At 42.0% G+C, this 24,799-nt stretch overlaps 1 protein-coding gene across 3 annotated transcripts in view; it reads right to left on the reverse strand.

Annotated features, from left to right (window-relative positions):
• GRID1 (glutamate ionotropic receptor delta type subunit 1) overlaps window positions 1–24,799 on the reverse strand; it is a 1,530,549-nt gene that overhangs the window by 45,899 nt on the left and 1,459,851 nt on the right. For 2 of the 3 annotated variants that reach the window (XM_082268262.1, XM_082268263.1), the window contains exon 15: window positions 23,148–23,388. In XM_082268262.1, the coding sequence (XP_082124388.1) occupies window positions 23,148–23,388 (241 nt within the window). Of the gene's footprint in view, window positions 1–23,116; window positions 23,389–24,799 lie in introns of all 3 variants that reach the window. The other variant, XM_082268264.1, reaches the window with a different exon arrangement.

Consider the following 24,799-nt stretch of genomic DNA (forward strand, 5'->3'; position numbering starts at 1 on the left):
GCTTTGAAAGCATCACCCAAAAACATTTTGGTAGAATAGTTTGTTGCCATTTCCCAGGTGTACACATTTATATTTTACTTAAAAATTGGGTATGATGTTTTGTTTGTATGCAGTAAAATTAATTTAAGTGTGTTTTTCCTGAAAATGTTTGATAAATAGATGAGCAGATATCTTGTGACATACATTTAAAAAAATGCAACAACCACCAATTTTTTCAGGGCCTCTGCTTTCAGAAAATATACAACAAGGTTCTAAATAATTTTCTGGAAAAAAAATAGCTTTTTTTTTAAGATGTATTTGGGAATTGTCAAAATTGCCCCGATGGCAAGTGGTTGAAATAGAACCCTCAGCAATTGTATTGTTTTTAGAATAAGTGGATAAGAGTTAGAACTACTGGCATGTTTTATTGCTGTCTGTACATTTGATAGATTTTCTACAACTTTGTATCCTGGTGACGCAACAGAAAGGAAATGGCAATGTGGACACAAACCACAAAAATGTAACAATGGCTTCATATCTTACCCACTGTAATAGCTAAGCTACTTTTACTGCTGTTTGTTTTTCCTGTTATCTATTGTCTATTTTATTCTCACTCTGTCCTAAAAACACATGCAGAATCAAGGACGATCAGTCCAATACAATACTTCTACCCCTTTTTGCTCTATCCAAAACTATAATAATGCTGACATTTATATCTCAGAGCAGCAAAAAAAGGTAACAAACTAAATAATACAAAACAATTTTTAATTGATACTGATTTGTTCAAAATAATACTGTAGTGGAATGGACACTGAGAATATGGTTTGGATTACTTCAAATGGGACAGTAATATTTGTCAACAATATATCTCAAGGATCCATGTTCAAGGCCTAGCTGCCTATTGCCAATAAAATACTGCTCCACACAGTCAGACTCATAGCCAAGGCTAATATCATCAGCTCAACCACCTGTCTTCCATACATTGTTGAATACACTAATTTACTCACCTGTTATCTACTGTGGGCATGTGTTTACACTTATAATAATGTGTATTGTACTTCAGAAGCTCGATGATGAAAGTCTGCTAGTTAATTGGCTCACGTTTATTGAATCATTGTTATTTGTCAGTTGCTGGTGGAATACTGTTAAGGTTGGTTGTGTTGTGTTGGTTGAGTCTGTGAAATATTTACTTGTCTCTAGTTCCCCCTCAGGTACAGCAGGAAATACCCCTGTAAAATGATTTAAGAGACCCCTTGCATGGGGAATCATATAAAAGCCAGCTGTGGCTGAATAAAAGTTGTTGTTGACTCCCAGAACTGTGCGTCGTCCAGTTACTGGGGGGATTTTACCTTGGATATGTTAGTACTTCCTCAGCTTCAAGGATTATACAGCGGAGATACCTAGGCTAGGTAGTGGGGCTCCGCTACAAATACTCAGAGATACATACCATCTTAGGTAAAACTCAGATACAGAGTTTGTGTGTGGGTGTATTAATGCAATTTATAATGTTATCACTGAGATATAGCTTTCAAATTTACATGTCAATGTAAATATAGAGTGAAAAACAATCTTTTTTTACATTTAGGCATCTGGTTTAAAAAACAGTTTTGTTCTTAAAATTTCTAAATCTAAAATTGTTCAAATAACACATTTTTGTGTCATCCAAAAGTTTTACCAAATATGAAAGCAAAATGTGGATGAATACAATTAATTGCTTAATTCAAGGTAACATTTTTTGCTGGAACATTGCTTTTTTTGCTATTGCTCCTTCCTGGAATCACTGAGTATCAGGTAAAATCACGTAAGAATAAAAGCATTACTGGCTATTCTGTTGGCTTCAAAGAACATTGTAGCCTTCACAGTGCATTTAGGCTAAAATCACAAAATTCTAACTGTGGGGTTTTGCTAGGAAACATCAACAGAAACGGTGAGTAATTGGGCACATAGGGGCAGTGAGTAGTGGGTCACTAACTTAAAATCAAATATTTTAATGCTTACTTGCAGAGTTTTTATTTTCATTAAACATTTTTATTTACTTGCAGTGAGCTTTTGTTAAAAAATCGACTAGTCAATTCTGTAGCACAGCGACCTTCTTCATAGTCCTCTCCTTTTCTGGGACTGACTAATTATTCTTTCTGCTGGCAGGTTCTTCCCCACTTACCTTCCTATAAAGCCTTTTTTTTACCTGCTTGGGGAGAAGAGAAGGGGAACTTTGGAGAGTTTAACTTACCAGCTTTGAGTCCATTGGGGCTGTTGACATCACCTCTGAGATGGCAGTGTGCAGAAGCAGTCTTACAGATTTTAATATTATTTAAAGATTGCTGTTAAAACATATGGTCTGGCGGATCTCTTTAAAAGTAGCAAATATTTGTGCCTCATGATTTCTGGCATAGAGGACTTTCCAGCTTAAGACCCCATTCACACTAGCGCGACTTGCCAGGCGACTTGGTCGCCTGACAAGTCGCGGTGGGTCGCTCGCCATTGATTAGCACAGGGCCCGTTCTAATAGGAGCGACACAAGTCGCTCCGACCTAGAAAAAGGGTCCTGTACTACTTTGGGGCGACCTGGAGGCGACTTGCATTGACTTCAATAATATGAAGTCCGTGCAAGTCGTACCGAGGTGCACCGCGACTTCACAGGTCGCCCCATCAAGTCGTGTCGCCCCTGTCTGAACGGGGTCTTAAACTGTGTATAGTACAACTTCATTATACTATTGACCAAAAGGCTCAGGGAGGATAAACCATCAATAATTTTGAGAAAATAAATTAAATAAAACAAAAAAAGAGATGAACTGGCTAGATTAACAAATTCAGTTGTGTTTCTGGAATAAAGTAGGATATATAAACAATTTGATTGGTTGCTTTTAGAGCTTTAAGGTCAGGTTAGGGTTAGGGAACTGTGTCATAATAGGGAACAGCATAATTAAGATGTTAAAGGGGGAAGGACGCATGTGTGGCTCTCTATGATGGCGAGCAAGCTCCAACCCCGTTCCGCTCTCCTTGGCCCCTGCACCGCTCCACGAGGCTCCAATAGCTCCAGGGGTAAGCGATCTTGTCCCCTATATCATGTGCATACAACATGTTGAAGATCAGGAACCATAAGCCATACCCACAGTCTCAGTCAGAACAGCAGCCTGTCTCCACTATTATTGAGCATTTCCTGACCAGGTCTGCGTCCTCGGCCTTGATTTGACAAGACGACCTGGACAAGCACATCAGCATTCTCATGCCTGAGGAAACACCACAGATGGCCCTCTCCTCACACAAGCCCCCAGCCTCTCAGTTCTTGTTAACCCCTGAGCTGCTGGATGAGATGCTCTTCTGCACCAGCTGACCCATAATATAGCTCAGGAATTGAGAGGAGAACTCAATCAAGATTAAAGAAGAGATGTCTGGATCGCCACACTCCAATAAAATCACCTTTATTTGAATCCAAAAAAGCATACAAAATGATAGTCCATACAGCAAGTGAGGGAATAAGATACAGCAGGCAATTAGATTGATTAAGCTTTGATTAAGCACCAAGAATGGTGTAAAACGCATTAGCTGTATTGCCTGCTGTAACTTATTCCCTCGCTTGCTGTATGGACTGTCGTTTCTTTATACTTTTTTGGAGTCAAATAAAGGGTGATTTTATTGGAGTGCGACCATCCAGACATCTCTTCTTTACTCCAGACTTTCTGCTATATGTAGGGCCAGCACCTTTTGCTTGTGCAGCTGAGGTGGAACTTTAGGGTGAATAAGTTGAGCGGTGTACTACTTTGCTTTGAGAGATCGATAAACTCGGGGAACTCACAGATATGGAGACCAAGTTTGATGACACGATTCAATATGTTTCCCAACTTCAACTACACTACAGGAAGCCCTGGAAAACAGAGAACTGCGCCAGAATCTGCGTATTTGTGGGGTGTCGAAAATGTGAGTGATAGCAATATCCATTCCTATCTTTTGGTCTGTTTAATACCCTCGTACCTGACATTGCTGACATAGACTGGCATTTAGACCAGGCCCACAGGTCCTTGGCGCCAAAACCCCTTGCTGGTGCCAGACCAAGGGAGATTATGATGCGTTTCCATAGCAAAGAGGCCATCACTTTGGCCACACGCAAAGCGTTCACATATTAAATATAAAGGAGATAAAATCCAAATCTTAAGCCAACTCTCTCCTAATATTCTGGTGAAAAGGCACAGCAGCCTATGACCCACCATTTCCCATCTCCAGTGCCACAAGATTCCTTATTAATCAGGTTTTCCATTCCATTTTAGTGCTGGGAAGGGTGGAGTTCATAACATGTTCTTTGAGATCCATAGGAAGGAGATGCTTTTCTTGGCAATCTGGGCCTCCCACTTCTGCCCGCTGAAGATCTGCTACCACCACCCTCCACACAGTGGGCCCCGTCTGCTCCTATCAGGCCCTGTACCTCAGCCAAAGTGAAGGGGATAGAGTCCTCCTCAATGGTCATTATATGATTTTGAAATGTGACTACCTGTTCACTCCCTTTACTCTTATGAATATCTATGCCCCTAACACCATAACATTCTTCACTGAGGTGTTTGAGGTGTTGCAGTGTTTCGCTCTCTTTTCATCACCCCCCTTAACCACTTCATGTCCGGAAGATTTTACCCCCTTAATGACCAGGCCATTTTTTTGTGATACGGCACTGCGTTCCTTTAACTGACAATTGCGCGGTCATGCAAGGCTGTACCCAAATACAATTGATGTTTTTTTCCCCCACAAATAGAGCTTTCTTTTGGTGGTATTTGATCACCTCTGCGGTTTTTACTTTTTGCGCTATAAACAAAGAAAACAGACAATTTTGAAAAAAAAAAAAAAAACATTATTGTTTACTTTCTGCTATAAAACATTCCCAATATTTTTTTTTTAAAAAATCTAATTTTTTCATCAATTTAGATCAATATGTATTCTGCTACATATTTTTGGTAAAAAAAATCCTAATAAGTTTATTTGGTTTGCGCAAAAGTTATACCGTCTATAAACTATGGGATAGATTTATGGCATTTTAATTTTTTTTTTGTGATTTTACTGGTAATGGCGGCGATCAGAGATTTTTAGCGGGACTGCGACATTGCCGTGGTTAAATAAAGTGACACTTTTTGGGGACCAGTGACACCAATACAGAGTACTAAAAAAAAATGCACTGTTACTGTATAAATGAAATTGGCAGGGAAGGGGTTAACATTAGAGGTGATCAAGGGGTTAAGTGTGCTCCTAGGGAATGATTTCTAACTGTGTGGGGGATGGGTGTGCTAGAGGAGAAGAGAGATCTGTGTTTCAGCTTAGCTGAAACACAAGATCTCACTCTTCCTCCGTCACAGAACAGCCTGCCAAACAAGTCTGCCTTGTTTACATGGGCAGACGGCCGTTGTGTCATTCTCCTGCATTGTTGCAGGTGGCTGGCGGCCATCATGGCCACTGGACTCACTGATTGGCTCCCACTGTGTCTAATCACAGCGGAAGCGGCGCTCCGGTGGGGCGCACATGCCCCCGAGAGCCCCTGCACAAAATCACGTACCTATACCAGCCGGGCCACCCTGCCGCAGTATTTATGTGGTGGGCGGTCCAGAAGTGGTTAAACAGGATGCTTTTGATACATTCTTTGCTAATGTCCATCTACCTAAATTATCCTCTTCTGATTTATGAAAATGAAATACTTCCGTAACTGTGGAAGAACTCGTCACCACTACTGTTAAGCATTTACCTACGTACAAATCTACCTACGCACATGAATCTCCTTATTCATACTATAAAAATTTCACATCTTAGCCCCACATCTGCTATCCCTCTATAACTCCCTATGTCAAGGTGAGACCCCCTCAGCCATCCTTCTTGCATTCCTTCATTTCTGTTATACCAAAATTGGGTAAGTAAGGATCCATCTGTTCCTGACAACTACAGGCCAATTTCGCTTCTAAATTTGGATTATAAGATCTTTACGAAGATCTTGGCCAACTGCTTGTCCCAAATGCTCTCCAAATTGATCAACAAGGATCAATTAGGCTTTGCTCCAGCTAGACATGCAAGTGACAATACTAGGCATTCAATCAATCTTATAGATATGCTAAATAGAGTTCAGTGCCCAGCGTTAATTCTGAGTTTGGACACTCAAAAAGCATTTTATTGGTTAAGCTGGCCATATATGTTTGCTACTTTGTCCCGCTATGGCTTTCAGGGCCCCTTTGTCTCTGCCCTAAAAGCCCTTTACTCCACTCCCTGGTTGCAGGTTTAATTGTCTTCTGTTCTGTTGTAAACCTTCCTGATATCTAATGTCACTAGGCAGGGATGCCTGCTGTTGCCACTACTTTTTTTCCCTATGCTTCGAGCCCCTAGCTGCTGCTATTCATGCCCATCCAGACATTTGGGGGTCCCTATGCCACAGAGGAAATACAAATTGTCTTTATTTGCTGATGATTTGTTGACCCTGACACACTCCCTTCGCTCCCTTCCTGCCTTACATGCCCTATTAACCCAGTTCAATTCCCTATCTGGTATAATATAAATACCTCTAAGACGGAAGCTATGCCTCTCCATATTCCCCCTGGTGTTCTGGCCACCTTACATCAGTGATAACCATACAGTTGATGTCCTCACCCTCTTAACCACTTGCCGACTGCCCGCTGTAGTTTTACTGTGGCAGGCTGGCTCGGCTGCGCGAACCAACGTAGTACTACGTCGGTCGCATGCGTGGTGCTGGGGGGCACTAGGCAGCAGGGATGCTGATGCACGGGGCTGGCAGCACCGATTTCCGCTGGCCACCCCCGATCACTGCCCGCTGAGTCCAGACAAACAGCACTGAATAGATGGTCAGAGTTTGAGATAGACTCCCTCTATCTGGCCCATCCCTGCTTCCCGATTTAGTCTTCATCCTTGCATCAGGACCCTAGATTACAGGAGTTATGAAGGTTTGGTGCACCTGTTCTACCAAGTTTTCTCTCTCTTCGCCATGCCCCCCTTTATCTAATGTTCTAATTTATCTTGTCACCCGTAGGCTCCATACCTTCACGCTAAACATCACATTCCCAAACATATGTTTTTTTCCTATCTTCAAATTAAACATTAGCTCTCCACACTCCCCCTTATATTGCCGAAACCTACTGCCTTTGAGTATATTTGTGCCCAAGGACCACCCCAATTACATTTAATATCCTCTATCTATAAAATATTCCATGGGGCCTTTTCCCTTACCAGGGACCTCCATACCTACAGTATATGGTTAAATGGTCACTTATTCTCCAGCGTTCCATCACCTTCCCCTGTTGGGATAAGGTATGATCCTCTTTGTCTAAAATATTCACATGTGTGGTGCAGAGAGAGAGATGGCTTTTAAAATCATAAGTTTCTGGTACAGAATGCCTGAAGTAATACATTGTCAGGACCCTTCACTTCCCCTCTATGTTGGCGTTGTGGTAAAGCAACGGGTACCCATTATCATATTTTTTGGCAATGTGAGCTTATGGTGCCTCTTTGATCTATGGTAATGTCTCTGCTCCAAAGACTACTTGAATTTACCCTTCCATTGGACCCGCTACATTACCTTCTAGCCCTCCCGTTTCCTGGTATTGGTAAACCTCTAAATAAGCTAACCTCGTAGAACTTGTTAGCAGCCAAGGGAATTATTCCACTGCATTGGTTATCACCTATTCCTCCCTCCCAGGTTCAGCTCCTGAATGCTATCTCTGAAATCCCCAGAATGGAGCATATGACAGCTCTGGCTAGTGATGCTGTGACCCAGTTCAATAAGATATGGGAAATCTGGGATTGATCTGAATACGGCCCTCTTTCTTTATTAAGATTGGGTTTGAGTATTATTATCTATGGCTGCCCTTCTCTCTTTTCATGTAACCAATTTTTGTATCCTAACCCCTGTTGTATGCCCTTTGATTTTCCAAATACTACTTTTCTGTATTTGGTTTGATATCTACTTTTCTTCTGGCTATGTTCATACGTTGTGTATGTTATTATCTTGTTTTCAGATCACAAACAAGGCCCTTCGGTTTTGTGACTCAACGTGATCATTGTGAGTTTTTTAGGCCCCTTTCACACAGGCAGACCGTTCAGATCCGCCTGTCTGTTTTTTGGCGGATCTGAACGGATGCCCCAGTGCATCTCTATGGGGCATCGGATGTCAGCGGAGACATGTCCGCTGACATCCGATCCATCAAATCTGGATGGATGGAAACCCTATTTTCAATCTGTCCAGCGGATCGGATGAGATGGGATCGCATGAGAACGGACAGACGGTCCATTCCCATCCGATTCCTCCATAGAGATGCATGGGGACCTGACAGCTGTGTCTCTGCACACAGCTGTCATCCTCCTGCTCTGCGGGGGATCGGCGGATCAATCCCCCGCTGAAAAAAACAGAGTCCGCAAGGCGGCCTCAGTGTGTGAAACAGCCATTACTGTTGTGCCTTTATGTTGCATAATTTGTACTTTTGAAAACTTTTAATAAAAATACAAATTATGAAAAAAAAAAAATTTAAAAGGGAAAGAGAAATCTGGCCTTTATCAGTGGGCAGTGGCATAAAAGTGGACCTGGTATCGGATATATTTTTCATGGTAATAATTCTAATATATTTCCATCCCTGCGTGACCACCAATGAGGAAAAGTGCCAATCCTTACCAGGGTTAAGCTTGATTGACCCATGTGCAGTACTGCTAAGGGGTCCACACCGTCTGGTAAGTGTATTCACAAGTGGGTGTGAACCACAACGAATTGCATGAGGAAGCACGGATTGGCACAACTTTTGTTTAGAAGAGAGCACTGAGCATGAAAAATTATTCTTTCACTGGACACTTGCTGATTTGGACTTTTAATTGGTTTGGTTATCCAAACAATTTTCTTTGCAAAAAAATATTTTTTTACTTATGTTTTGCACACAAATCGTTCACTGTACACATGCTTGATATAGTTTTTGGTTTGTATTTCAGTAATCTTCTGGGAATATGATTTTATAATTCTGCAATATTCAACGTATTTCACTTACATTTATCTAGGATTTATACACATTCAGAGAGTTTTTTTTCACTATTTTTGCGCTGTGTTATTTGTTGTTTTTCATTCTTCATGATAAGCAATATGTAAGTGTAAAGTCCAATTTACATGTACCGTTGTTAATGTTCAGCAGGGACAGTCCAACTTTCAGTATACTGTATGTGTACCACTGTCTAACTGTTGGCTTCTGTCCAGCAGTCTTGCTGGAAAACCAGCATTTGATCAGCGCTTTCAGCCAATGTCTGCAAGCACTGATCAGTCTATTCTGATGTGGGGGGGCTGTCAGAATACAATAGCACAGCAGAAGAGATTCCCGCATCACACATTGTTGTGTTGATGCGGGGTTCTGTCAACTTTTTTGGTTCTACCCACTAGCTGAACGAGAAAAAAACTACCCATGTACACTCAGCCTAACACTTATGGGTTTGTATTATCTCTCTTATGGGTATATATTTCTCACAGAGATCACAGTACTCCCCCTGATACTGCCTTCATCTGCTTCTCTCTCTCTATAAGGAGGGAACCATATATGAGGTGCTGGGTAGAGATGGCAAAATCACATATGCAGTTCATGACTGTGTTTATCTAAAGCAGAGATCTTTGCCTTTTGCAGCCTCTCACTGTGTGACTTGCTACAAAATTACAATATTGCAGTCTGTTCAATTGAAATAAGATATATACTTTTTCCTATCTGCAGCAGAATGATGATAGCATTTCATTCTAGGAAAACCACTTCACTAGAATTAAAGAATTGTTTTTTTTTTTTTTTTACTTGGTTCTCAGATTTATAAAATGACTGAAGATCCACCAATACACTTTTTCTACAACAACATAAGTTGTTGGCACTGGAAATCTCAAGTAATCCCTACACTAGGAATGGGTCACAGATTTGAATAATATCATGTGCATGGAGAAACGAACAGCTATAGCCAACTGAAACTTTTGTAAGTTTAGAGAAATATGGAATCCATGGGTGAAGTTTTCAGATGCTACCCCAACTATTGCCTTCTATATTGCCTTTTCCCCTTTATATTTCTTCTCTTGTTGTTTTTTATTATTATTTAGTTTTTGTTTCTGTTTGATTTTTTGGAAAAAATTACCTTTAGTGTCCATTCACATTGATCCGACTTGTCAGGCGACTTGTCAGCCTGACAAGTCGCGGTCCTCACGCTCCCACTGTGTAGTACAGGAGCTGTTCTAATAGGAGCGACACAAGTCGCTCCAACTTAGAAAAAGGGTCCTGTACTACTTCGGGGCGACCTGGAGGTGACTTGCATAGACATTCATGTTATGAAGTCCGTGCAAGTCGCGCCGCACACGACTTCACAGGTCGACCCCTAAGTCAGAGCGACCTAATGTGAACGGGGCTTACAGTAAACATTTTGCCAGTGAAATGTTGTTCATTTTTTTGAATGTTAAGACTATTTATTGTTAATTAACCCCTTCCTGCCAACTGCCTCTTGTACCTTTAGGGGTTCCTAAAAGCCAGGAGGCGGGCGCTTTGTGGCAGTCACAGTGGTCACACGATCAGAAAGCTCCAGATTGGTAGTATGCATCAGGAGCTTTCTGGTACCAGCCAGCTACAAGGCTGAGAGCACGCATGGAGTGTGGTTTACACAGAGCCACATATAGGTGGTCACTTGGCGTGAAGACCCACATGCCAAGAGGCCGCATATATGTGTGGCCAGCATTAAGAGGTTAAACTCTGGCCCTGTTAAAGCTACCAGATGCAGTTGTTACTTCCAAAGTGCTACCTCTCCTCATAAAAATACACTATTAAAAAAAAAAAATACTTTTTATAAAAGCTGAAGCCTAGGTTTCATGTTCTTGAAAATAATTGCATTTGCAGGATTTATATCGCAAAAAAAAGCTTATTTAATTCAGTGTTTGCAGACAGTGCTGGATGATATGTGCTGAAGTAACCAGCCAAAATTGCTGACATCAGTTTGTTGTTAGATCAACATTTTTAAACAGTTAACAGGATTGTAGAACTTGACCAAATTGGTACCTGTATGTTCATGGAGTGTCTTCTTGAGCACTTAGTATTGAAAATTCATAATGAGGTTATTTGGAAGAATGTGAGAGACACAGCTCAACTTTGAGAGCTGAAGTCTAAATTTGCATAGCCATGGCAGTTCCTGCCTGGAGTTTGCATTTTCTCCCTATGGATTTTTAATGGATTTCCTCTGGGTACTCCAGTTTCCTCCAACACTCCAAAACATGCTGCTAAGTTAATTGGCTCCTGTCTAAATTGGCCCTGGTATGTGTAGGTATGAATGTGAGTTAGGGACCTTAGATTCTAAGCTCCTTGAGGACAGGGACTGATGTGAATGTAAAGCACTGCACAAAATTGTTGGTGCTATATAAATACCTTTAATAAATAAATAAGTGCTTAGAGTTGTGGAGCTCCTGAAGAGCTCATGAGGGTATCCAGAGGTACATGCAGCTACCTATCTGCAGTTCTACAGGAATGGTAATTAGAGAACATCAATCTGTAGAACTTGTAATTGTAGTAAATATACAACTTTTAAGACAGTTTGCAACTTAAGTATACTCAGCTTTTTGACTTTTACCTACAGGTAAGCCTATAATAAGGCTTACCTGTAGGTACAATTAATATCTCCTAAACCTGCATAGTTTAGGAGATATTCAACCTGCATGCAGTCGCTGACGTCTGCGGCGCATGCGCTCTGAAGGACCGACGGACCTTCAAAGCTCCTTTCCGGATCTTGCCGGAAAGGGAAACTCCCGCGGTAGTGACGTCATCACGGCTCCGGCCACTCACAGTGCCGGAGCCGCCAAACCAGGAAGAGACGCCAAGGGAGCATGTCAGCTCCCCCAGCATTGTCCAGACGACCGTGTCGGGGCTTGCAGGGTTTGTTTTTGTTTTTTTAGTATGCAACCGCTTTAAAGACAATTTCTAAGAAAATTGTCTTAAAAGTTGTATTTTTACTACAATTACATGTTCTACAGACTGATGTTCTGTAATGCAGAAAAAACATAAAAAGTAAAGCTGACCTCCAGCCACACCTTAAGTTTTGCACAGTTACTCAGGCTCCTCTTCTGTACTGAAATTGCTTACTCTCATTTCACTGCGCACTGTGAGATTATTACAGAGAGAGCACACATCATTTTCTGTGTGAAGGACATTCAGCATCATCTAGCCATTTCCTCCCCATTGTCCCTGTACTGGACCTTTTTATGAATTAGAATTTAGTTCTTTATGTCTTTTACGTAGGGAGGTCTGTATGCAAATCCAGTCTGCTTATGAACTCCCATCCTCTAGAACAGTGATGGCAAACCTTGGATGTTTTGGAACTACATTTCCCATGATGCTCATGCACTCTGCAGTGTAGTTGAGAACCATGGTAAATATAGTTCCAAAACATCTGGGGTGCCAATGTTCCCCATCACTGCTCTAGAATTATACTGCACCTACCCATCAATGTATTTTTAAATATGTATAACTCCCCCCCAAGTGTCAGGTTGCATCAGAGTTGAACATTTTTGAGTGTAGTACTGAGGCAGCTATGTAGGGCACCCTGCCAGCCAGTCCCACCAATCATAATCTGCTTGTATTGCATTGAGATGCAATTGGACCCAGTTGTGTTTTCACTGGATCTAAAATGAGGTATGTAATCAAAAGAAAATGTTTAATTAAAACATCATTAGTATGTTGATTCAGGGAGGGCAAAACATAAACAGATTATTCCTCACCTTTAAGAAACAAAATTCCATACAGCACATCTTTTTTTACCTGTGTTAAAGTGTATGTAAACCTTAATGATAATCTTATTTTATTTGCTTCATTTTGGCTGGTAAATATACCATTGAAAGTGTTTTGTTATACATGTTAAATGCATGCAAAAAATGCCTGCTGATCATGTCAGAAATTCAAAGCTGTCCTGTACACACTTCATGGGTTACCACAAAGAGCCTAATTAGCCCTCCTAGTTCTTATTTTGGACTACATATAAATTAGCTTTATGTTGTGGAGAATAGGATAGGGGGATGGGTTTAATAATTTAGCAAAAAACATTTGGGATGACTGATACCACTCAGTAAATCCTGTGTGTTGTCCACCCACAACATGACCTAGGAACTGAGTGCATTTTTGGCACATCAACAGGTATTTTTCTGTATTTGCAGGGGTTGTAAAGGCATTAAAAGCAGGGAATTGTGTATGTTTCACAGACATGCCCTGCATGCTTTTTTTTCCTGACATACACATTAAGGTCCCTTTCACACGGGGTGGACTCTGTAATCTGCATCCACCTCCTCAGCCGGGGAACTCTCTGCTGATCCTTGCTGAGCAGGTTGATGATAGGTCCGTATCTGCTCCACTATGCAGAGCGGACAAAGACACAGCCCTGCTTGTTCTCCATGGGTTGATCGGACAGATAGGGAATGAATCCCCCATGCATCTGTTTTTTTTGTGAAAAGGATCTAATTGGATGCAGGTGAGTGTCAGCGGACACCAGCCTAAGACTAAAATTGTAAACAGTTGGTAAGCTTCAAAAAAGGGTGACCAAGTAATGTGGATCTATCTATGTGTGGTCAGAAAGGGCAGCATGGTGAAACAGTAGTTATCATTAGTGTTGAGCGAACACGGACTGTATTATTCGTGTTCGTACCGAATAATTGGATTTTTTGTACCCGAACACGGACACGGACACTTTACTGTATGTTCGGGTAAAAATCCGTGTTCGGTCGTTTTATTTCCGGGTTTTGCATGCTTTGGCGCTCTTTTCATGGCGGGCTTTCAACAGCCAATCAACAATCGTTTAACTGGTGTGCCTTAAGCCATCCCAGCCATGCCTGCAAATGTCTCAGTAGCTGTGATTGGCCGTCTGAAGCATGTGACCAAGTCTTTATAAGTTCGAGGCAGCCGCAGCGGCGTCATTATGCTGCTTAGATTCAGGGACAGAGCACACATCAACGTGCTGGCTGCTGATTAGGGAAAGATAGGCAGGAAAAAACCATTTGTGTCCGGATAGAATTGAGGGACAGGTCGGAGTGTTTAGGCAGGGCGAGTTGTAGGCATTTTAGGGATAGAGTCTGCTGAATTATAGGGTCAGTGTCTTCTACAAACTACAATCGATATTGCTGTGTGGGGGGTGGGGTCTGCACTCAATCCTGATCTACGATCTCTTCTCAATCCTGTTAGGGACAGAGTCTGCTGAATTTTAGGGAAACTGTGTTCTACAAACTACAATCGATATTGCTGTGTGGTGTGGGATTGGAGATAGGCAGGTGTCAGTGATCCACATCCATTTTTCTGTGTGTGAGCTGCAGTGAACACAATCTTTTTGGGCTGCAGTGAACACAATCTTTTTGGGCTGCAGTGAACACAATCTTTTTGGGCTGCAGTGAACACAATCTTTTTGGGCTGCAGTGAACACAATCTTTTTGGGGTGCAGTGAACAAAATCTTTTTGGGGTGCAGTGAACACAATCCTTTTTGGTGTGCAGTGAACACAATCTTTGTGGGGTGCAGTGAACAAAATCCTTTGTGGGGTGCAGTGAACACAATCTTTTTGGGGTGCAGTGAACAAAATCCTTTTTGGGGTGCAGTGAACAACATCCTTTTTGGGGTGCAGTGAACACAATCTTTTTGGGGTGCAGTGAACAAAATCCTTTGTGGGGTGCAGTGAACACAATCTTTTTGGGGTGCAGTGAACACAATCTTTTTGGGGTGGAGTGAACAACATCCTTTTTGGGGTGCAGTGAACAAAATCCTTTTTGGGGTGCAGTGAACAAAATCATTTTTGGGGTGCAGTGAACACAATCTTTTTGGGGTGCAGTGAACACAATCTTTGTGGGGTGCAGTGAACACAATCTTTTTGGGGTGGAGTGAACAACATCCTTTTTGGGGTGCAGTGAACAACATCCTTTTTGGGGTGCAGTGAACACAATCTTTTTGGGGTGCAGTGAACACAATCTTTGTGGGGTACAGTGAACAGAATCTTTGTGGGGTGCAGTGAACACAATCTTTGGGGGGTACAGTGAACACAATCTTTGTGAGGTGCAGTGAACACAATCTTTGTGGGGTGCAGTGAACACAATCATTGTGGGGTGCAGTGAACTCAATCTTTGTGGGGTACAGTGAACACAATCTCATACTTCTGAAGGTTTGAGGGTGCTGCCTGTTCCATACTCCCCCTACTCCTCATCTAGCCTTTTAGGGGTACAAACAATAGTAATTGGGGCCTAGTGTGGTTGTGTACGTGTGATATACATACACTTTTTTGGGATCATATTTTCTATTCCGCTATTTAATCAAAAACCTTTGGGGATCAGTTAAATTGGGGGATAGTCTGTGTTGGTACGTGTGAGAGAGATCCACCTTTCCAAGTTGTTGGGGTTCATCTCATACTTCTGAAGGTTTGAGGGTGCTGCCTGTTCCATACTCCCCCTACTCCTAGCCTTTTAGGGGTACAAACAATAGTAATTGGGGCCTAGTGTGGTTGTGTACGTGTGATATACATACACTTTTTTGGGATCATATTTTCTATTCCGCTATTTAATCAAAAACCTTTGGGGATCAGTTAAATTGGGGGATAGTCTGTGTTGGTACGTGTGAGAGAGATCCACCTTTCCAAGTTGTTGGGGTTCATCTCATACTTCTGAAGGTTTGAGGGTGCTGCCTGTTCCATACTCCCCCTACTCCTAGCCTTTTAGGGGTACAAACAATAGTAATTGGGGCCTAGTGTGGTTGTGTACGTGTGATATACATACACTTTTTTGGGATCATATTTTCTATTCCGCTATTTAATCAAAAACCTTTGGGGATCAGTTAAATTGGGGGATAGTCTGTGTTGGTACGTGTGAGAGAGATCCACCTTTCCAAGTTGTTGGGGTTCATCTCATACTTCTGAAGGTTTGAGGGTGCTGCCTGTTCCATACTCCCCCTACTCCTAGCCTTTTAGGGGTACAAACAATAGTAATTGGGGCCTAGTGTGGTTGTGTACGTGTGATATACATACACTTTTTTGGGATCATATTTTCTATTCCGCTATTTAATCAAAAACCTTTGGGGATCAGTTAAATTGGGGGATAGTCTGTGTTGGTACGTGTGAGAGAGATCCACCTTTCCAAGTTGTTGGGGTTCATCTCATACTTCTGAAGGTTTGAGGGTGCTGCCTGTTCCATACTCCCCCTACTCCTAGCCTTTTAGGGGTACAAACAATAGTAATTGGGGCCTAGTGTGGTTGTGTACGTGTGATATACATACACTTTTTTGGGATCATATTTTCTATTCCGCTATTTAATCAAAAACCTTTGGGGATCAGTTAAATTGGGGGATAGTCTGTGTTGGTACGTGTGAGAGAGATCCACCTTTCCAAGTTGTTGGGGTTCATCTCATACTTCTGAAGGTTTGAGGGTGCTGCCTGTTCCATACTCCCCCTACTCCTAGCCTTTTAGGGGTACAAACAATAGTAATTGGGGCCTAGTGTGGTTGTGTACGTGTGATATACATACACTTTTTTGGGATCATATTTTCTATTCCGCTATTTAATCAAAAACCTTTGGGGATCAGTTAAATTGGGGGATAGTCTGTGTTGGTACGTGTGAGAGAGATCCACCTTTCCAAGTTGTTGGGGTTCATCTCATACTTCTGAAGGTTTGAGGGTGCTGCCTGTTCCATACTCCCCCTACTCCTAGCCTTTTAGGGGTACAAACAATAGTAATTGGGGCCTAGTGTGGTTGTGTACGTGTGATATACATACACTTTTTTGGGATCATATTTTCTATTCCGCTATTTAATCAAAAACCTTTGGGGATCAGTTAAATTGGGGGATAGTCTGTGTTGGTACGTGTGAGAGAGATCCACCTTTCCAAGTTGTTGGGGTTCATCTCATACTTCTGAAGGTTTGAGGGTGCTGCCTGTTCCATACTCCCCCTACTCCTAGCCTTTTAGGGGTACAAACAATAGTAATTGGGGCCTAGTGTGGTTGTGTACGTGTGATATACATACACTTTTTTGGGATCATATTTTCTATTCCGCTATTTAATCAAAAACCTTTGGGGATCAGTTAAATTGGGGGATAGTCTGTGTTGGTACGTGTGAGAGAGATCCACCTTTCCAAGTTGTTGGGGTTCATCTCATACTTCTGAAGGTTTGAGGGTGCTGCCTGTTCCATACTCCCCCTACTCCTAGCCTTTTAGGGGTACAAACAATAGTAATTGGGGCCTAGTGTGGTTGTGTACGTGTGATATACATACACTTTTTTGGGATCATATTTTCTATTCCGCTATTTAATCAAAAACCTTTGGGGATCAGTTAAATTGGGGGATAGTCTGTGTTGGTACGTGTGAGAGAGATCCACCTTTCCAAGTTGTTGGGGTTCATCTCATACTTCTGAAGGTTTGAGGGTGCTGCCTGTTCCATACTCCCCCTACTCCTAGCCTTTTAGGGGTACAAACAATAGTAATTGGGGCCTAGTGTGGTTGTGTACGTGTGATATACATACACTTTTTTGGGATCATATTTTCTATTCCGCTATTTAATCAAAAACCTTTGGGGATCAGTTAAATTGGGGGATAGTCTGTGTTGGTACGTGTGAGAGAGATCCACCTTTCCAAGTTGTTGGGGTTCATCTCATACTTCTGAAGGTTTGAGGGTGCTGCCTGTTCCATACTCCCCCTACTCCTAGCCTTTTAGGGGTACAAACAATAGTAATTGGGGCCTAGTGTGGTTGTGTACGTGTGATATACATACACTTTTTTGGGATCATATTTTCTATTCCGCTATTTAATCAAAAACCTTTGGGGATCAGTTAAATTGGGGGATAGTCTGTGTTGGTACGTGTGAGAGAGATCCACCTTTCCAAGTTGTTGGGGTTCATCTCATACTTCTGAAGGTTTGAGGGTGCTGCCTGTTCCATACTCCCCCTACTCCTAGCCTTTTAGGGGTACAAACAATAGTAATTGGGGCCTAGTGTGGTTGTGTACGTGTGATATACATACACTTTTTTGGGATCATATTTTCTATTCCGCTATTTAATCAAAAACCTTTGGGGATCAGTTAAATTGGGGGATAGTCTGTGTTGGTACGTGTGAGAGAGATCCACCTTTCCAAGTTGTTGGGGTTCATCTCATACTTCTGAAGGTTTGAGGGTGCTGCCTGTTCCATACTCCCCCTACTCCTAGCCTTTTAGGGGTACAAACAATAGTAATTGGGGCCTAGTGTGGTTGTGTACGTGTGATATACATACACTTTTTTGGGATCATATTTTCTATTCCGCTATTTAATCAAAAACCTTTGGGGATCAGTTAAATTGGGGGATAGTCTGTGTTGGTACGTGTGAGAGAGATCCACCTTTCCAAGTTGTTGGGGTTCATCTCATACTTCTGAAGGTTTGAGGGTGCTGCCTGTTCCATACTCCCCCTACTCCTAGCCTTTTAGGGGTACAAACAATAGTAATTGGGGCCTAGTGTGGTTGTGTACGTGTGATATACATACACTTTTTTTGGATCATATTTTCTATTCCGCTATTTAATCAAAAACCTTTGGGGATCAGTTAAATTGGGGGATAGTCTGTGTTGGTACGTGTGAGAGAGATCCACCTTTCCAAGTTGTTGGGGTTCATCTCATACTTCTGAAGGTTTGAGGGTGCTGCCTGTTCCATACTCCCCCTACTCCTCATCTAGCCTTTTAGGGGTACAAACAATAGTAATTGGGGCCCAGTGTGGTTGTGTACGTGTGATATACATACACTTTTTTGGGATCATATTTTCTATTCCGCTATTTAATCAAAAACCTTTGGGGATCAGTTAAATTGGGGGATAGTCTGTGTCGGTACGTGTGAGAGAGATCCACCTTTCCAAGTTGTTGGGGTTCATCTCATACTTCTGAAGGTTTGAGGGTGCTGCCTGTTCCATACCCCCCCTACTCCTCATCTAGCCTTTTAGGGGTACAAACAATAGTAATTGGGGCCTAGTGTGGTTGTGTACGTGTGATATACATACACTTTTTTTGGATCATATTTTCTATTCCGCTATTTAATCAAAAACCTTTGGGGATCAGTTAAATTGGGGGATAGTCTGTGTCGGTACGTGTGAGAGAGATCCACCTTTCCAAGTTGTTGGGGTTCATCTCATACTTCTGAAGGTTTGAGGGTGCTGCCTGTTCCATACCCCCCCTACTCCTCATCTAGCCTTCTAGGGGTACAAACAATAGTAATTGGGGCCTAGTGTGGTTGTGTACGTGCGAGATACATACACTTTTTTGATCATATTTCCTATTCCGCTATTCAATAAAAACCTTTGAGGATCAATTGAATTGCGGGATAGTCTGTGTCGGTACGTGTGAGAGAGATCCACCTTTCCAAGTTGTTGGGGTTCATCTCATACTTCTGAAGGTTTGAGGGTGCTGCCTGTTCCATACTCCCCCTACTCCTCATCTAGCCTTTTAGGGGTACAAACAATAGTAATTGGGGCCCAGTGTGGTTGTGTACGTGTGATATACATACACTTTTTTTGGATCATATTTTCTATTCCGCTATTTAATTTAACTGGGCCTCCATGCGAGACCTGTGTGCCTTGTTGCGCTGTTTTGAGTACTCCACCAACATGGCCAGTGGCAATGACGCCGTTCTCAGCTTAACTATCCCACTTCTATGCCTCCTTGAAAAAACAATTCGGGCGATGATGGAAGAGGATGTGGCACAGGATGAGGAGGAGGAGGAGGATGAAGAGGTAACATTTCCAAGGCTTTCAGGGCAGTCATTCGCAAGGGGCTCCGAGGGTGGGTTCCTGCACACGCAAACGCCAGGGACGCAATTGTCTAGCAGGGGCACAGTTCTGGAGGATGAGGAGGATGAGGAGGAGGAGGAGCTGGAGGAGGAGATGGAACCATGTTCACAGCAGGGTGGCACCCAGGCCAGCTCATGGCCATCACTGGTGCGTGGCTGGGGGGATACAGAGGACACGGACGATACACCTCCCACAGAGGACAGCCTTTCGTTGCCTCTGGGCAGCCTGGCACACATGAGCGATTACATGCTGCAGTGTCTCCACAACGACCGCCGAGTTGCCCACATTCTAACTTGTGCTGATTACTGGGTGGCCACGCTGCTGGATCCCCGTTACAAGGACAACGTACCGTCCTTAATTCACTCACTGGAGCGCGATCGCAAGATGCGCGAGTACAAGCGCACGCTGGTAGACGCCATGCTGCTGGCATTCCCATCTGACAGCGGGGCCACAGTGGAAGCACAAGGCAGAGGAGGAGGAGGAGGAGGTCGCCAACGCAACCAGGGCACCGCCAGCACCTCAGAAGGCAGGGTTAGCATGGCCGAAATGTGGAAAAGCTTTGTCAGCACGCCACAACAAACAGCAGCACCAGCAGCTCAGATGGAACGTCTTAGCAGGAGGCAGCATTTTACCAACATGGTGGAGCAGTATGTGTGCACACGCCTACATGTAGTGAATGACGGGTCTGCCCCCTTCAACTTCTGGGTCTCCAAATTGGGCACATGGCTTGAGCTTGCCCTTTACGCCTTGGAGGTGCTGGCGTGCCCTGCAGCCAGTGTATTATCTGAACGGGTATTTAGCACGGCTGGGGGCGTTATAACAGACAAGCGCAGCCGCCTGTCCAGAGACAATGTGGACAAGCTCACGTTCATTAAAATGAACCAGGCATGGATCCCACGGGACTTTTCCGTACCTTATGCAGAATAGCAATGGATACCGACCTTACCCACCCATTGTTCCATTTTTGCTCTTTCTCACTCTTTTGGGGTGTACCCTCATTTAAAATTTTTGAAAAGAAGCAGTGTTGGCTACCTCGTCCTCCTCCTCAGGGCCAGATTAATGTAGGGGCTATTGGAGCTGCAGCTCCAGGCCCCTACCTTTTATATAGGCCCCGGGTTGGCCATATTCACTGTTACCGCTCTTCTGTCACTTGTAAACACAGAAGTCTGGCTTCTATGCTCGCTTCCCCAGGCAGCACCCTCAGAACCTCCCCACACAGCGTGAAGGCCGGACAAGGAGGGACAGTTGGCGATGCATGGATGTGTTTATGGGCTTCAGAGACAGCATCCCATGTTGAATGCATGGCTGCACCCTTCCTCCTCTGGGTGCATGGCAAGGCACGGCCCTTAAGGCCCTTCAAAATCCTCAGCACCAAGCCCATGATGCTGTTAATCCGGCCCTGGTCCTCCTCCACCGCCGCTTCCACCTACACCGCCCATAGGTGTGCGCAGCCTATTGCATTAAGGTGTGCACCCCAAAGTTGAAATACACATGCATGTGTTTGCCAGCAGGGAGAGTAATGTATCGGGGCCATGTACCTGTAGGCAAGGAGAAATAGAGCAGAGCAGGTCCCAGGGAGATCTTTCCCATCTCCTCACTGGCAATGCTATGTGCCCTAGGTGATTAGGGTGTGCCCAGGCACACCCAGCACACCCTGTGCGCACGCCTATGTCACCGCCACATCCACCACCACCTCAACCTCCCTCCTACTCCATATGGGCCTCGTCCTTCAGAGATGAAGAAGAACATTGTTTTATTTTTCTGTTTTTTTTTTGTTGTTTTAAGTTATTTCCCTATCCACATTTGTTTGCAGAGCACTTGCCATGCTCTTAATTACGTTTTGCTGCCATTTGCAGCACTCTAGCCCTTTCCTTTGGTGTTTTAGAGCCATTTTAGTGCCTTAAAGTTCGGGTCCCCATTGACTTCAATGGGGTTCGGTGTCCGGGAAAAGTTCGGTAAAAGTCCGGGACACGGACCCGGACTTTTTTTTAAAGTTCGGCCGAACCCGTCGAACACGGACATCTAGGTGTTCGCTCAACCCTAGTTATCATTGCTCAGTTGTAGAACTGGAATATTAAATTAAAGAAAGATCACTATCATATTATTATAACTGCAGGTCCTCCTCTTACTTAATCAATAAAAATGAAAAGGAAATTGCTTAACATTTTAAACATTTTAAACCTATCTGGTCAAAATTCCTTTAGCAACTATGATAAAACATTTCAGATTGCCTAACACAAATAATTCTTTGTATGGGTATATCTACCCTGGGTGTTGCAGTTAAATTGGCATTTTAATTGGAATTGAAATAGATTCCTCCAAGCGTATGCGACTTTGGTAAGAAAACAAAGTTCTACTTCTCGGGACTGATGTGAATATTCTCTAGTGCCCCAAATCATATTTTGCTATCACATAAACAATTGAGTATAATAGAGCAGGACACAAACATTTGTCAGATAATCCTAGATTTCATCAAAACTGCAACTATCAATTGAAATTTACGGATTCAAAGTCAATTTTGATTTTGATCACAATGCCAACTGCATTGCTTATTTAAATAAATAGAAGGGAAAAAAAGAAATAAATATTTTACATGCACAGGCTTCTCAAACATTGTCTTCATTTGAATGTTAATGTTTTGTTTAGAGACATCTGGTGAACAAAGGAAAATCTCTGAAAGGTTAGCTTGTTAAGAAGTTTAATTGATGGAAATGGATGTTTGCTTTATGCATGACAACATTCAGCATTGCTGTGCTCACAACGGGTTTTCATTTACTATTTTACTACTTTTTGCCTTGCTCTGTTTTTAAGCAGTGCAAAATAAAAATTTTCAGCGCCCCAATTATCTCCTATTTTTGAGAAAAATAAAACCTCCATAATTACTGTATTATGATTGTACTTATATCAAGTAACTTTTTATTTTTTTCAACTGTATTATACTCTGACCAACTTAATGTGCACGTAACTATCTCTGAATAGGGATACTCAAATTAGATGACAAAGTTAAGGCAGTGACTAAAATTATCCATTTGGATCACTATTACAATGTTTATAAATCATTTTGCACCAGACAGATTTTTTTGAGGTGCACACTGGTCCAGAACGCATTAAATGCTTTATCATTTCAAAGGTGGGAAGCAAATGATTAATCTGCTTAGGATTCCAAGTATCAATCAGGCACACCTTTGCATGTGTCACTGTCACAGCCCTGTAGCTGTGTAGGGACATGCATTATTGGTGCATTTATACCAAGTTTGTACTGTAACACGGGTTAATAGATCCATCATATAGGTGCTGTAGGTTGTCATTGCATAACTAAATCTACTCATTGGGTTATTGCTTCCAATGATGCATGTCCCTAAAATACCTTTTATATAATAAGAATAGTAGTTATGGACCTCTTTTGGTGACTCCTGTCGACACCGGTTGCTGTTCCACCATAATTCGAGGGCAGCCACCAGGCAAGCAAGCAGTAATCCAATCGCTAGGATGCAGAATACTCCAGCAAAACTGTGCAGCTTTAGTGCTTTGCCATCTGTTTGTGCGTTATTATGACTGTTTAAATCACATCGTCCCATCCGCGGCCACCATTTCTGTTTCAGAACATCCAAATAGCCAGTTTCTTGAAACTCTAGAATTCTAAAAGACAGGAAAAAAAAAGGTTTTCCATAAATGTAGCTAAACTTTTTTTTAGGATCTGACACAGGTGGTGAGTCAAGACTGATAACTTCAATGTTTGTAGATCAATATGACATACAGCAACAGGAAAAAATCTAAGAAAAATGTCTGAACAGTTAGGTAATTGTATAACCTATTCAGACTAAATATTTACCAGGAAATGTTCCAGTGGTAAAAATCTAAAAAAGTATCACACCACATGGTATTTTACATTTTTAATGAATAGGTCAACATAAACCTAATGGGTTTTAAAGTAAGTGGGTGCTGGGTAGTTTAACCCTCCTCTTATGTTAGAATTCCGTTACTATCCATGATGTTAGGGTCAGTTTTGTTTTAAATCAGCCATAAAATACCCTCTGAATAATTATTTATCATCAAATTTGTTTCTTACCTCTTGGTTACCTTGTTAGGCTTCTTTATCCTTGAAAAGATTGGTTTTAATATTTTTGGTGTGATCCCTAGACCTTTCTTTTGATAGCATACCTCTCATTGTCAAATTTAAAAAATGGTAAAATAAAGTCAGCAACTCTGAAATGTATTTGTCCCATGTTTCTTCACTTTATTTAGAGAAGCAGACAAGCAGGAAAAGAGATAGGCCCCTCCCTAACTACAGCTCACAGGGTTGAGAGGGGATTGGCTGTCACTGTTACTAAGCAGAGAGAGTGTTTATGATTTCAGTTTTGGAACTTATTAGTGTCCTAAAATCCTAACACCATGAACGTCTTAATTTTCACCACAGTATTTTATAATTTAGTGAAAAGGATTATTTTTCTATTACATTGTTTAAATAGAGGTTCCTGACAAAGTAAAAAAATCTTGATGCAATAAACAAATTTATGTGATACTTATAGACATTCAAAACCTGAAAACGGGTCAGTTTTGACCCTAACACAAGAGGAGGGTTAAAACTTTTAGCAATCCAACCAGAGTTCTGGCACTCACATCTACTACATGGAATCTCTCTTCTCCTCTTGCAGATTTAGAATTCCTAATGCTCCTACTGCATTATCGGTAGTTTAAAGTCCAATTCAAGGCTCCCATCTCATCTCTTTACTGGCTGTACTTTATGTATATACATATATATATATATATATATATATATATATATATATATATATATATATATATATATATATATATATATATATATATTTACTATTCTTTCTAGATGTTTCAAGCTGGTCATATGATGGGCAGAATACTTTCCCCTTTAGATTTTCTTTTTCTCCAGTGGTGAGTAGTACTCAATGCTGCAGAGAACAGTCAGGACATCTCTGGTCATTACATTATTTTACATAAGTGCAAGGCATCATGGGGACCCATTCTATTATTTAACAAATTCAATGCAAACATTAAAAACCTCTTTATAATA

This window comes from Pelophylax lessonae, assembly GCF_965119305.1.
Source record: "Pelophylax lessonae genome assembly, chromosome: 9".
Lineage (NCBI taxonomy): Eukaryota > Metazoa > Chordata > Amphibia > Anura > Ranidae > Pelophylax > Pelophylax lessonae.